The sequence below is a fragment of the Sardina pilchardus genome, chromosome 5, assembly GCF_963854185.1.
Source record: "Sardina pilchardus chromosome 5, fSarPil1.1, whole genome shotgun sequence".
Taxonomy (NCBI): domain Eukaryota; kingdom Metazoa; phylum Chordata; class Actinopteri; order Clupeiformes; family Clupeidae; genus Sardina; species Sardina pilchardus.
In genome coordinates, this window is record NC_084998.1 from 36,241,127 (window position 1) to 36,255,166 (window position 14,040).

At 41.3% G+C, this 14,040-nt stretch overlaps 1 protein-coding gene across 1 annotated transcript in view; it reads left to right on the forward strand.

The window, feature by feature from the left end:
• The window catches only part of LOC134079716 (protein unc-79 homolog), a 229,186-nt gene that overhangs the window by 197,055 nt on the left and 18,091 nt on the right, over positions 1-14,040 (forward strand). Inside the window, exons 35-40 of the mRNA XM_062535794.1 lie at positions 2,381-2,521; positions 3,805-3,843; positions 3,974-4,086; positions 4,202-4,287; positions 5,169-5,342; positions 5,429-5,497. Coding sequence (XP_062391778.1) covers positions 2,381-2,521; positions 3,805-3,843; positions 3,974-4,086; positions 4,202-4,287; positions 5,169-5,342; positions 5,429-5,497 — 622 coding nt within the window. The remainder of the gene's footprint in view (positions 1-2,380; positions 2,522-3,804; positions 3,844-3,973; positions 4,087-4,201; positions 4,288-5,168; positions 5,343-5,428; positions 5,498-14,040) is intronic.

Consider the following 14,040-nt stretch of genomic DNA (forward strand, 5'->3'; position numbering starts at 1 on the left):
AAAATGAAATGTGCTGCGGGGAAGCATTGGGGAAGTCAGTGTAGGTTGTCCTGTAACAATTGCCTCTTATTATAATCAAGAGTATACTGCCACTACGCACATAATAGCCTATAAGGTTACGGGCGGAAAGCACTCTTCCCTCGGAAAACATCGCAGAAGCCCGCTACTCTCTCCCACGACTCAAAAACAAAACTGTTATCTGTCACAGCAATAGGCAAGTCAATTTTGAATCACAATGGTCAACGTTTCAGCACTTTTTTGGATCGTTCTGACAGTACATTTATGACTAGGTGCAACGACTTGATTATTATCAGCCGATAACTGAATGTTACAGCCTATTCGTAGATTAACTGCACTCAAACTACCGTGTGTGACATTGATTTAATCATCTTTATAATAATCTCCAAAATATGAAAAACTAATATTCATAGGCTATTTATTAAAAACGAAATATAAAAAAATAAAATGCTACCAAAAAGGTTTGTTCAAGAACTCTTCCAGAGTTTTTCCCTCAAACAACACAAATAAATGAACAGATAGCCCACCTCAAACGTGCTGTATGTCATAATGAAACAACCACAGACTATCAACACGGTTTGACACAAGTGAGACATGGCTTAGTGCAAACTGAATGTATGACTAAACGATTTGATTCGTGCACGAAGCGCCATCTAGCTATCATTATGTGTAAGTGACAGCGTCCCAGTCTAAGTACTCAGCGGTCATTTGACCGCGTCAGCCGCACTTTAAGTAGTTCACACCAGCACGGGGCTTCTAGTAGGTCGTCAAAGCGGTCAAATGACCGGGGCGCGGCGCTTCTAGGTATAAGTGGGTCAGAACGGCACGGCGCTTCTAGTGTTAAAATAGTTGGTAGGCTATTTAAGCATGCAATTTGTGTCCATATGTATTCATTCCAACTTCAGCAATGTACTGTTTGTTATCTTACTGCTGTTATATACTGCTGAAGCCCAGTCTGCCACTGCCCGATGGCAAGCCACAACGTTCTGTGCATTCAGTCTTCGATCCTGATTGGCTGGATTCCTGCTGACTAACAATTCAGATGGTGTAGTGGGAGGGACAATGCTCCCAACCGCAGAGTGGCAAATGCGGTTTGTGAGAGACGCTTTATTGACAAAGTAGAGTGTTTCATTTTTTGTCTATTTTAAGATCAGCTTATCAGTGGGAAAAACAAAATATATGAAAAAGAATATAATATATAATTTTTTGATCCCGTGAGGGAAATTTGTTTCTCTGCATTTAACCCAATTTAACCGAATTAGTGAACACACACAGCACACAGTGAACACACAGTGAGGTGAATCACACATTAACCCGGAGCAGTGAGCTGCCTGCCCAACCAGCGGTGAGGGGTTAGGTGCCTTGCTCAAGGGCACTTCAGCCGTGGACTGGTCGGGGATCGAACCAGCAACCCTCCGGTCACAAGCCCGAAACCCTAAACAGTAGGCCACGGCTGCCCCAAAAATGCTGAAAGGAATAGTTCGGAATTTTGGACATAGGACCTCATTTCCAACTTAGTCGGGGTGATATAGGTCGGTGAAGACCATTTTCAGTGAATTTCTGCCCTTCCTTGAGTTGCAGCGTTCATCTTGTGCTAACCTGGTGCCGAGATAACGCAAGTCAACCGTAACATCCAGCCTGCCACTGAAAACATTCCACAGAACACCCGAAACAAATAAATTATAACGTCAGACTATCAATGCACATGCCTGTGTTGAAAGAACAATGCTAGAAACAAAAATAACCTTGCATCGCATTGCAATAGCCTAATTTGTTCCCTGTATGGCAGTGGTGGATTGATATTGAGAAACTAGTCCCTCAAACAGTAATAAATCATTGAGTTGCAAGGTTAGTTTTATTTCTAAAATTATTCTATCAACACGGACATGTATATCGATAGTCTGATGTTTTAATTGACTTGTCTCGGGTGTGCGGTGGAGTGAGTAAGACTGTTGTTGATGTCAGACTGATGTTACCGTAGAAATGTGTTAGCTTAGAACCAGCGTTAGCAAAGGGGGACGCTGCAACTGAAGGAAGGGGTTAAACGCGATAAAAATGGTCTCCACCAACCTATATCACCTCGGTAAAGTTGGAAATGAGGTCCTATGTCCAAAATTCCGAACTATTCCTTTAATATCAGCCCGAATAATCGACCTGCCGATAATTGGCTGTCCCCTTCTCCCCACACTTCAAATATCACCTGCACCTCTGAGAGCAGTTATGTGTATTATGTAATGTCATAGAGCACTAGTCAGTCCTTTGCCCATTTGTGTTTAGTCTTTTTGTCTTATAATAAGACACATTCAAATGTGTTGACATGAAACAGAAGGCTAAGGCATCAGTATATGTATGTATTTCTCAGGTGTCGGGACTGTGGTGCTATATTGGAAGAGTATGACGAGGAGACTCTGGGCTTAGCTGTGGTGGTTCTGTCTATGTTCATCCATCTCAGCCCTGACCTGGCAGCTCCCCTTCTACTGGATATCCTACAGTCTGTTGGCAGGTATAAAAACTATGATTACTAAGCATTACATAGTACTCTTTCAGTCTCTCAAATCGGAATAGAACCCACAAGGTGTGTATCAGTGCTGAACCTTTCAACTAAACATTTGAAGATTCCATGGGGAATGGTTGTGCTTGTGTCACCGAAAACGTCAGTAGGCTATTACTATATAATTGAGCATTGTCATAAGCTCCTCTTTTTCACTTCTAGCTCACTCAGCTCACTGAAGTTGCAACACACTCTGCGCTTGAGAAAAACTCAAGTGTGCATATCTGTGGGTTAGAAGGAAAAAAAACATTGCAGCATAGCACAGAAACTCATGGGGCATTCTCATATTTGAGTTAAAGCAAGACGTGCACCTGGTATGGTGTCCTCAGGTTATCACAGGTTTACAAACGTATATGGGCCTGAGTCTACATAAAACAGAGATTACATAGAGACAAATAGACATTACATAGAAACATTTAACATATAGTAACATACAAACGTTGAACATATAGTGAGTAAAGGTAGAAAGAGAGGAAGACAAAAGAGCAATAGAGAGAAGATGAAGAAGAGAGAGAGAGTGAGGAGGAACCAGTGCTACATGAGGTTTTAACTGGTGCAAAATATAACAATATGATTGGAGAGACAGCAGGAGTAGTGTTAAAGTTCCATAGATGAGTAGTTGCTGGCAGTTCCTTTAAGTTCGTTATTGTCTTGTACAAGCGAATCAATCCGAGATTGTGAGAATTCAAGGCTGGCTTTGAGCTCCCTGATGTCATCACAGAGTAATTCCAGTACAGATAAGTTTGTGTTGATGGATTTGAGTAGCCTACACTGACCTCAGTTGTTATGAATTCCGTCGTCAGCTTCAGACTTTCTCTTGACTTGGGAAACTGTTAATCCTATCTTTAATGTAGCTGGCTAGACCATGTCATTGCCACACACACAGGTGGGGCAGAAAAGAAACTTTGTCATAGTGACAATGTCTTGGTTGGTCTTCCAAAGTGCAAAATGTGTACAGTCCCATTCAGACCATCATCAGTGCAAACAATCAAAGAGGAGAAATAGCCTTAAATAGACTGTGTGTAATTGACGCTAGCTCTGCCAACTCTGCTGTCAGCTCTGTCAACTAGTCTAGTTAGAATGAAGTGCAGTTGGCATTTTCTGAAAAGGCACTATCCACCTAATAGGTGGTTGTCATACAACATACATAGACATACAATGTAAGGTGAGAATGAAGTATGATGTGTTAAAATCTTTGTGGGAAAACCAGTCCAAGTAAAATTCTGTTCACACAGGTTGGCGTCCAGTGCAAATTATTCTGGGCAGGCAGAGAGGTATGTTTGTATATTTTTTGATTTTCTGTTGATGAGTGATATTACAGCAATACACATGTTGTAGTATTTTGTACTTTTTTCTCTGTGAACATTGATGTGGATTTGATTTTATCTGTCTTTTCATTTACAGCATGCTAATTCCAGGTAATGCTGCTGGAGTTGCCAAACAGTTCTTGCGGTGTGTGTTGCACCAGCTTGCTCCCAATGGCATTCTGCCACAGCTGTTCCAGAGCAATATTAAAGGTACATTGAAGCACACTCTACACATATAATAATAATTGTACATTTACACACACTCTCACACATTCAAACATATATTGTCATTAAAACCAACCCAGTCAGTGTTTTTCCTCATCAGATGGAAGTTTCCTACGAACTGTAGCCACTTCCCTAATTGACTTCAATGAACTTAGTTCTGTCGCTGCTCTAAATCAGCTTTTAGAGGTAAGACTCCAACAGAGATCCTTGATTACTGACCAAGATAAAGCAAGGTAATTGTTTATATGGGAGCAAAAGGGGAACAGTTCTCAGACCTGTTCTACACTCCACTTTTATTAAACCTTTCGTATGGCAATTGACGACAGAAGGTGTGATCTGGTGCATGATTGCTACCGTACACCCTCAAAAAATCATTACGCCACTGACCAAGAAGAATATAGTGAAATGGACATATACAACTGAAGATACATTGTCACGAGATGTAAGCAGCCCTTAACAACCAATCTCAAACAATACCTCTGCAGGATGAATATTGTTAGGATTGTTATTTAGTCAGTGTTTTTCAGGCTGTGTTTTCAATGGTAACCCCTTGTCAATCAATATTGAAAGTAAATAACTGTGTAGATCTGTTTTGTTGTTGACTGTGAGTCCACTGCTGCGTTTTGTGATCAGCTATGGTGCCTGTGAGTCTCTCTCTTTGATTGTCAAGATAGGGCTCTTAGACTGTAACTGAAACTCTTATCCACTCCATCATCACCTCCCATCTGGACAATTGCTACAGTGTCCTCTCTGGTCTGCCCAGCAATGCTCTTTACAGGCTGTAATATGTTCCACATGCAGTTGCCATGGTCCTAACATACAAAAAACACTAGCAGCATATCACAAGGTCAATACTTACACTGCTAGATAAAAAATACCAACCGCTTCAACCAAAAAATACCAAGCCCAAATCACTGGACCATGGGCAACCTGTGCGTAATTAAACAGACATAATAAAGAGTTAATTTAAAACTATAACAGGCTATAACAAATACCTAGAGCTATGACCTGATGCTGCAAATGCCGACCATGGAAGGTAACTAAAGGAAAAATCTTTCTCTGTCCAGGGTCTCAATAACAAGAAGACCCTCCCAGCAGGCAGTGCCATGCTTTATTGTTTGGAAAATATAGCGGCGTATATGGAGGCACTGCCGATGGATGTTCCCAGCAACCTCTGGACTTCCATCTGCAGCCATTTCCAGGCATTCTTGACCAAACTGCCTGTAGTACTCCCTGTCAAGGTATCACAAGTAATGTTATTGACTCATACATTACTGTTGTATGCATCAGCATCTTGATTTATTCTGTTTTCAACTTCATGCTATAGTGTCCACTAGATTCAGCCATCAGAGTCATGATTTGCTTGCTGAAGATTCCAGCTACCAGTGTTACCAGGGTGAGTATGAAATGCTGAACTGATTTTCAATCAGCTCAAGGCTGTTGTGTGTAGTGGCCATTCTACCATGTATTTTCTTATATTCTCTGAACTTGACTACAGCATCTATGGCTTTATATCCCTTTCATGCACGCATTATGAAAAAAAGTGTCTAGATTTTTTTAGTATTGATTTTATTACTCTATATGAGCCCAATATTGAAAATCAGTTGGAATTTTTTAAAAATATGCTTTTATATAGAAGTTATGTTATTGTCCACGTATGTGGACAGTGCGCAACAAAGGGGTAAAAAAGACTAAAATGTAATGACAGAAAATGTGGAAACTATGGCCCTCTACTTCCTCCATACTACCCACCCAGCCCTCTACTACCCCCATACTACCCACCCACCTCTCTACTACCTCCATACTACCCGCCCAACCCCTCTACTACCCCCATTATTGCTCACCGACCCTCACCCACCCCTCTACTACCCCCATATTACCCACCTCTACTACCACCACCCCTCTACTACATCCCTACTACCCACCCCTCTACTACTAACCCACCCACCCCTCTAGTACTCCCATACCCACCCCTCTACTACCCACCCACCCCTCTATTACCCCCATATTACCATACCACCTTGGCATTACCACATGTAATTAGGTCATTATTTATAAATATGTTTACCAAATGTTTATTTCTTTGTAATTTAAAGCAATTAAAATCATATTTGAAAAAAAAAAAAAAAAAAAAGTCCTAGTTACAAAATCTAATTTTTGGCCATTTAACTCCTCTGTTGCGCAACGTCCACATACGTGGACAGTTGCTTTTTAGGGTCTACAAACTCTATTTTACATCCGATTTAATTTCTGAAAACATAGAGTTGTTCAACACACTCTCCTGTACAGCATAATATTTTTTTTTACATGATTTTGCCTTCTTGAGTACTAGCTTTTTACAGATATGTCTGGAGCATTCAGCATATGGCCATTACTGTCACTCATGTTGAATTGATGATGTCATCAAGCAGTCAATATTCCAAATATAAGATGATACATATTGTTAATATATTGCCAAGGACCTACTAAAACTGCCCTGAAGTGGATTGGTGTATATCAACATGATAAATAAGTAGAAAACAGAGTTAAAGTTACTGTCCACGCATGTGGACGTTGCGCATGAAAGGGTTAATATATACCGTAAATCCTGAAATTATGGCTGGGATTCTTTTTATAGCCGGGCCTCAGATAATAGCCGGGACTGTGGTCGATTCGGACAAATAAAAGCCAACCCCCAAATACAAGCCGGGGTAATAATTGCCTACCAGTAGGGCTTTCAGTCCACTAGTACTAGAAGATGTTTTGATTTAACTCCATGAAATAAGAGCTCTTCTTAATATTTTATATTGTTAGTTGGTTTAATACTGTTGCCAATGAAAAGTTGTCTGCCCCTTCTGACCTTGCAAGAGGCTGAAGCAGTAGGTGTCACGGCCACTGTGGCCGGGTTTAACAAAAGTGGAACCAAATGCAGACACCAGTAAGCTTCAGTCAAATAATAGTTTTTAAAGGGATATTCCGCCATTTTTGGAAATACGCTCATTTTCCACCTCCCCTTGAGCAAAACAATCGATATTTACCTTGTTCCCGTTCATCCAGCCATTCTGTGAGTCTGGCGATACAACTTTTAGCTTCAGCCTAGCATAGATCATTGAATCGGATTAGACCATTAGCTTCTCGCCTGCTAGCTTCATGTTTAAAAGTGACTAAGATTTCTGGTAATTTTCCCATTTAAAACCTGTCTCCTCTCAAGTTAAAAAGTGCAGTAAGACCAACTGAAAATGAAACCTGGCGTTTTTCTAGGCTGATTTGACATAGAACTACACTCTCATCTGGCGTAATAATCAAGGCAACTTGCAGACTACTGGCACTACTACTGCTTGTTGTCTATGGGGACTATCAGGTGCTGCGTACGATATTACTGCGCCTATGGTACGTTTGCAAGTTGCCTTGATTATTACGCCAGATGAGAGTGTAGTTCCATGTCAAATCAGCCTAGAAAAACGCCAGGTTTCATTTTCAGTTGGTCTTATTGCACTTTCTAACTTGAGAGGAGACACATTTTAAATGGGAAAATTACCAGAAATCTTAGTCACTTTTAAACATGAAGCTAGCAGGCGAGAAGCTAATGGTCTAATCCGATTCAATGATTTATGCTAGGCTGAAGCTAAAAGTTGTATCGCCATACTCACAGAATGGCTGGATGAACGGGAACAAGGTAAATATCGATTGTTTTGCTTGAGGGAAGGTGGAAAATGAGCGTATTTCCAAAAATGGCGGAATATCCCTTTAATGAAAGTTGTCTTAACACAGGAAAAACAGAAATCTTCAGTTCAATGCTGAGTCCATGAAAATCCAAAAACACAGAAGATCAAAAACTTGGTATCTCACTTGAACGGCAACAGCAGGCAAAAACTCACAGGCCAGGCAGAAAGTCTCAAGCAGCAAAAATAGGCAAATCCAAAATCCAACAAAGGAGAGCAGAGAAAAATCCAGGGCAGAAAGATCCTAGGCAGGGCAAAGGCGAAGACATGGTCGTGGTCGAGGTCGAGGTCGAGGTCGAGGTTGCAGAGAGGTATAGCCTGACTTGGCTCCTGACAACGTGTTTGGTGAGGAGATAATCCAGCAATGAAGGAGCTTCAGGGCTGGAGTTAAGTGCAGGCCCAGACGAGGGCCAATTGGCCACAGGTGTGTACTGTAGCTGCGCTGGGTAGAGGCAGAGACGTGGGCGGAGCAAAACCTGGAGCACAGAGAGGGAGAGAGCACATGACCTGGAGCACCAGACAGGGAAAACATGATCCGGATCAAAATGATCCGGAGCGGATCGTGACAGTAGGCCTACTGCATTTAAACACATTTTTTGCTTTCCAACCTAAAAAAAATACCTTAGGGGTTTAGGCTACTTGGCTACACAGTGCACAGTGCACATTCAATGAATGAATGAATGAAAGCTGCTGAAAGGCAGGAGGGTGAAAAGACAGTGGCTGGGATGACTGTGGTCAGAAACTAAACTATACGTTTGACCTTTCTTCTGCAGCGCTGACTGTTAAAGTCCTGGATGGATTGTAACTCAGTCCTTGTAATGTGCTGTTAGAATGCTCTCTATTTATTGTACAGTAAAGTTGGTCAATATTTTGTAGTCAATGGCAAATTTATGCAGACGGCTCAAAAAGAAGAGCCTCGGTCTAGCTGTCTTTGTGACCACACCAATATGGTGTGTCCAGCTCAGATCCTCACTGAAGTTTATACCCAGGAATCTAAAGCTTTTGACTCTCTCTAAGGGTACGTTCAGACTAAGCGTCTTTTTCTCAGCTGCCGGCGTCTGTTTTACATTATAACCCTTTGGAGGAGACCGTGTTTTCAAAAAAGTTGCCGGCTTCTTTCAAAACGCGACTGCAACCGTCTTTTTTCTGCAGCTCGAAGTTGAGAAATGTTCAACTTCTGGCGGAAAAACGCCTTACGTCATGCTGTCTTTTTTACAACTGACCAATCACAAGCGGATTAACGAGACCTGTGGTTTCCCATGACAACAGGTAAAAAATGGAGAGGGTGCCAGAACATCGGTCGAGAGACTCGTTTTAGAACTAGTTCTAGGTGTCTGAGCTTTGGGAAATGTTTGACATGACTTCACAACTTTGCCATAACATACTAAAAGCAACAGTCAACCCCATTTTTTTTATTTCGCGATATTTTGTGTCCACACTTACGTTAGTCAATTCGCCTATCGCAATAAAAAACGCTTCCGGCTGCTTTGGAATAAAAACGCTGGCAGATTTTTTTTTCAAGATGATAAAAAAAAAACGGTCTGCACAACTTCTTCTGTCAGAAAAAGACGCTTAGTCTGAACATACCCTAAAGCTGCAGGAAATGTAGTAGCTGTGTACTCACTAGGGTTAACAGAATGATAGGTTGCTGTCAGGGCTTTGAGTGCTCTTCATTCACCCATGGTTTCTGATTAGGAAAAGTTTGTATAGTCACTCGCGGTGCAATGTCGTTGATGCACTTGCAATGTAGTCTGATACAGTTTCAGTGTACTGTAATTATCAATGCTATCTGCGGCAGTCTGAAACATTTCCAAGTCTGTTGTTTGCAAACAGTCACGCAGTGTCTGTCCAGCGTTGTACTGAGCGAATCACAGGTGGTTCCAGTTTCAACTTCTGGGAGGACAGGAATGATCTGATTTGTTGAAGGCTGGGCGGGGGGCGGGCTTTGTAGGCATGACTGTGGGCATGTTCCAGGATGGTTTCACCTTGAGTTGAAAAGTTAACCTCTTCGGTAAGACTTTTTTGAGGTTGGCTTTGTTGAAGTCTCCAGCTACAATGGATGCAAAGGAAAATAAATGCTAGGGATGCAAAGTTTCCTGCCGATCAATAATTTCATATAGATCAAATGATTGCAGTTATTAATTTTTCGTTGAAACACCAGCCTGCCTTCATCCAGTTTGTTATCGAGTGACTGTACATAACAAGGAGAATGCTAGAAAGCGGAGGACAGAGCTGTTGTTTTCTTAATTTCACCAAGACCCTGGCTCGTGTCCCTCTTTTCCTTATTTCAAAAAAAAAAAAAATTCTACAACAGAAGCCTGATAAGAAATAGAGGCCTGCCTCAAATACACACCTGCACCAAATGAAGGCCTGAACTTTGTGCAGCCTAAGTAAATAAAAGACCCCGGCCACAATTTGAGGATTTACAGTAAGACAATATAGCCCTGTGACTACTGGTGCATTGTTGTAGATAGTTCATACTACAGCTTTCCCAAATCACCGCATAAAAAGATTTCAGACTTGCACGAGACACTGCACAGTAGGTACAGTTGGTTAGGGTTGAGAATGCACCTTCTCCCGCGGGACTCCCGAAGAGATCCCGCAGGCTGTCAAGCTGATTTTTTTCGAGGCTAAGGCAATGTACCCAAACAACCACCAGGTGGCAGAAAGTTTCAACCCGCATTTCAGCTGCATTTAATGATGAAGACCGCATATCCGTCAATAGTCGACTCCTTAATCTCATTTAATCATCAAATTTGACAACAATCAGCTTAAATGTCAAATCATATTTATTTCTCTTTGTCGCCATGGTATTGGGGGAAACGCGGAGAAACGAGATGGTCAGTCCTCGTATTTTTTCTTCACGTTTCGTTATAAGAAATATATAGGCTAAGTAATATAGGTTAAAGTCTTCTTCCGTATTGAACAGACGCTCGGCATGTCAGATTGCAGTTGCAGAGTTTTCGAATGTTTTACAACCCAGCTGGTATCCGCTGTTCATTCCGACATATCCCCACTCGGCGGTATTTAACTTTTTTTTGTCAAACAACGTGCCATTCCGACATGAGGTCATTAATAGGCTATTCATGTCATAACTATTAGGCTATCATTAGGCTTACTATGCATGGCTGTAGGCAGCTATGAGGCCACTGAGATCTGGACCTCATCGGTTTTGAGAGCTGGAAATACATGTGTTTGCTAAATATCGGTATATTGTTGTGCATGTTGCGTTGGTGACTCGGGGGGGGGGGGGGGGGGTGAAAGCAGTTCTGTATAGACATTGCACGTTTTCATAGTGATCATCAGCGCAGCTGTAGCTGATTGTGAAAGCCGATTGGAAATACATAAGTTTAGAGCGAACGTTTCAACTATGTTTGCCATGGTAGACAAAAACACTCAAATAAAACAATAGCCTAAAAAATAACTGTAGTGCGTAATGGACACGGCTCTATATCCTAAATAATGTTCGAGGTTTTCCGTTTGGTAATATGACCTATCCTTACTGACAATCATTTAGATTGAGCACAACTAAAGTTGCACGAAGGCAAAATACAGTCCTAAGCCTATTATATATAGCCTGGCCAATTAGCCTATATTGTAGATGTGCAAAACCAGCATTTGCGTGCGTGCTTGCCGGTGAGGTGTAGCCTACAAAAATGAGCATAACATCTGATTATTAAAGTATGGCTATAGGATATAGGCTACTGGTAAGAGAAGAGCTAATTTAAAAATCAAGTGTAGTAAAAAAAAGTTTGTGCACATCCCCGGTCAAGGTGCAGAACAAGAGTAAATCATAAAAAATGGAAAAAGGTTCGCACACTTTAAATCCTTCTTTCTTTCATTTCTTTTCTTTTCTTTAGCACAAAGGAATGACGTTTCGACCGTGTGGTCTTCTTCAGATTCAAATTCAAGTAACGTGCGCTATTTAACCCCTCGAGACCGACTGTAGTTTCTTATTGGAATACAGCAGGACAGAATGCCTTTTATCTATCAAACGCAAAAGCTGAGATTGTTGGAAGGACTAGGCTATACTCAACAAACTTGTTTTTCGTTTCTGGGAGATCTCGTTATCGTTTTGGATTGTCGGATTTTTATACTTATTGTTTGGACTTATGGACAATGAACTTTGAGGGGTGGTTGTTAGTGCTTTACAAAGCTTTGTGTTAATAAGTGTCGGTCCTCCTTCAGCTCACTGCGCGATGCAGTTGCGCACTAGTGGCCACGAACTCATTAACTGTTTACGACACAATACAGTGTGATATTTGTGTTTTTCGTTTCTTAGATTTAATGCATGTTTGACATGTAAACAGGCCTTCTGTCCGTTAACTTAAGGCCTTCTCTTGCATGGGGTTGCTCGCATCCGCCCGTAACCTTATAGGCTATTATGTGCGTAGTGGCAGTATACTCTTGATTATAATAAGAGGCAAATTGTTACAGGACAACCTACACTTCCCCAATGCTTCCCCGCAGCACATTTCATTTTAAAAGCATATAATATAGGATGAACAAAGTCTATGGACTTGCTATATATTAAATCCAGTAGCCTAATAATTAGGCTATGTGCCACGTCCGATTTCGCAAGTGATGTAGTAGGCTACATTTAAAAATCGACAGCCGTCTGTGAGACTATCCATTTCATGAAGAGCAATTGTCTTGTGCGATCATTCCCCCTCCCCCACACTCGTCTAACCAGTTCACTAGACATTATAGCCTACCTATATGCGGCATTAGGACGACTGCCTGCCTCCCTTCCCCCTCTCTCTCAACAATTATGTAAATGTAAAAATGTGTGTGTGTGTGTGCGCTGAACCACGAATTCACATATTAACTTTTCTTTTCAGCAGACATCGCAAAGATAAAAAAAAAATTGTAAAACTGAGAAAATCTTTCATTTTTTTAATGAAAGAATGCCTTTTTGTCTTAATGAGTCTTTTAACCTTGTCGCTTAGCCTACACTTTAACACTTGCCAACAAATATAAGGGATTCAGTCAGTCGAGTTTATTTATCCACGCCGCGGCATGCACTTGAAACGCCGATCAAAAGTTCTGACATGTTAAACTGACGTTTGTCATTAATTCACCACATGATAAAATGCTCATAGCTTGACGCACAGTAGCCTACGGTAGTCTATGCCTATCTCTGAATCAACATGAACATGCATACCGAGAAACTTACTAGTCGATGGTTACAATGAATCACCCTCACTGCCCATCTGACCATCCATTGTTACAATGTTACAAAATGCGCGATCTTCTCCATGCATAGCCTACGGTAAAGTGACAAGCATAGGCATGTATTAAAGAGATTTCTGTTAAATACATTTCATTTTCAGTTATCAAAAGTGGTGGGGACAAAATCTGTGTCAACAAGTGCTGGGTAGGCTACATGTACCCAGCGTTGCCGGTTAAAATGAACTTGCCTCCGTTTTAAAATAGCCTATACATTTCTAAGTATTCCTATAGCATATTGTAGCCTAAATGTCCATCTTGTCCATCTCTTTCATCTTCGCCTTGACAAGATTCACGGAAGATTCGGACACGGAAATGCCATCTTGTAACCGTAATGAATTAATGAATTAATCCAAGGTTGCCTATCGAGTCTTTCAGGTTGAATTGAAGGCTATTTCCTTCTGATAGGCCTATAGGCGATTTTCTAAAACCATTTTCATTCATTTCAACAATGGTTTATTGAAACGTCGTTTGATTAATTTCGCCAGTCATCACCTTCATTTTAATGATTAAATGAGACGGATTAAATGAGACAGATATGCGGAGCATTTCTCTCCCTGTCCATTGACCAAAACGTTGCTCTGGCATCTCTGCTGGACTGACTGAGTTATAGGCTACGTCGCGTGAGAGAGCTGTGGGGTAGGCTGTAAAACATTCAAAAATTCTGCAACTGCAATCTGACATGCCGAGCATGTCTCTTTTCTCCGCTTGTCACCAGTCTTCGTGTTTTTCCGTGTTTTCCGGCATGAGCCGAACCATCATGTTATTAGGGCGGTCTTATGTTGCAGTTTTAATTACCGTTACCGCAGTTTTAAAGTCCCGAACCTTCGGGATTCCCGATGTGCGGCAAAGAAAGGAGCATTCTCAACCCGTACCATCTGTATGCATAGGGTCTCAGTTGGGCATCCTACAGCATTTGACTTCAAAAATTAATCTAGAGCCTTTTAAAACAAACTGCTGACCTTAATTGTGAAACACAATTATGCATGATAGCAAGCAGTCTACAAGG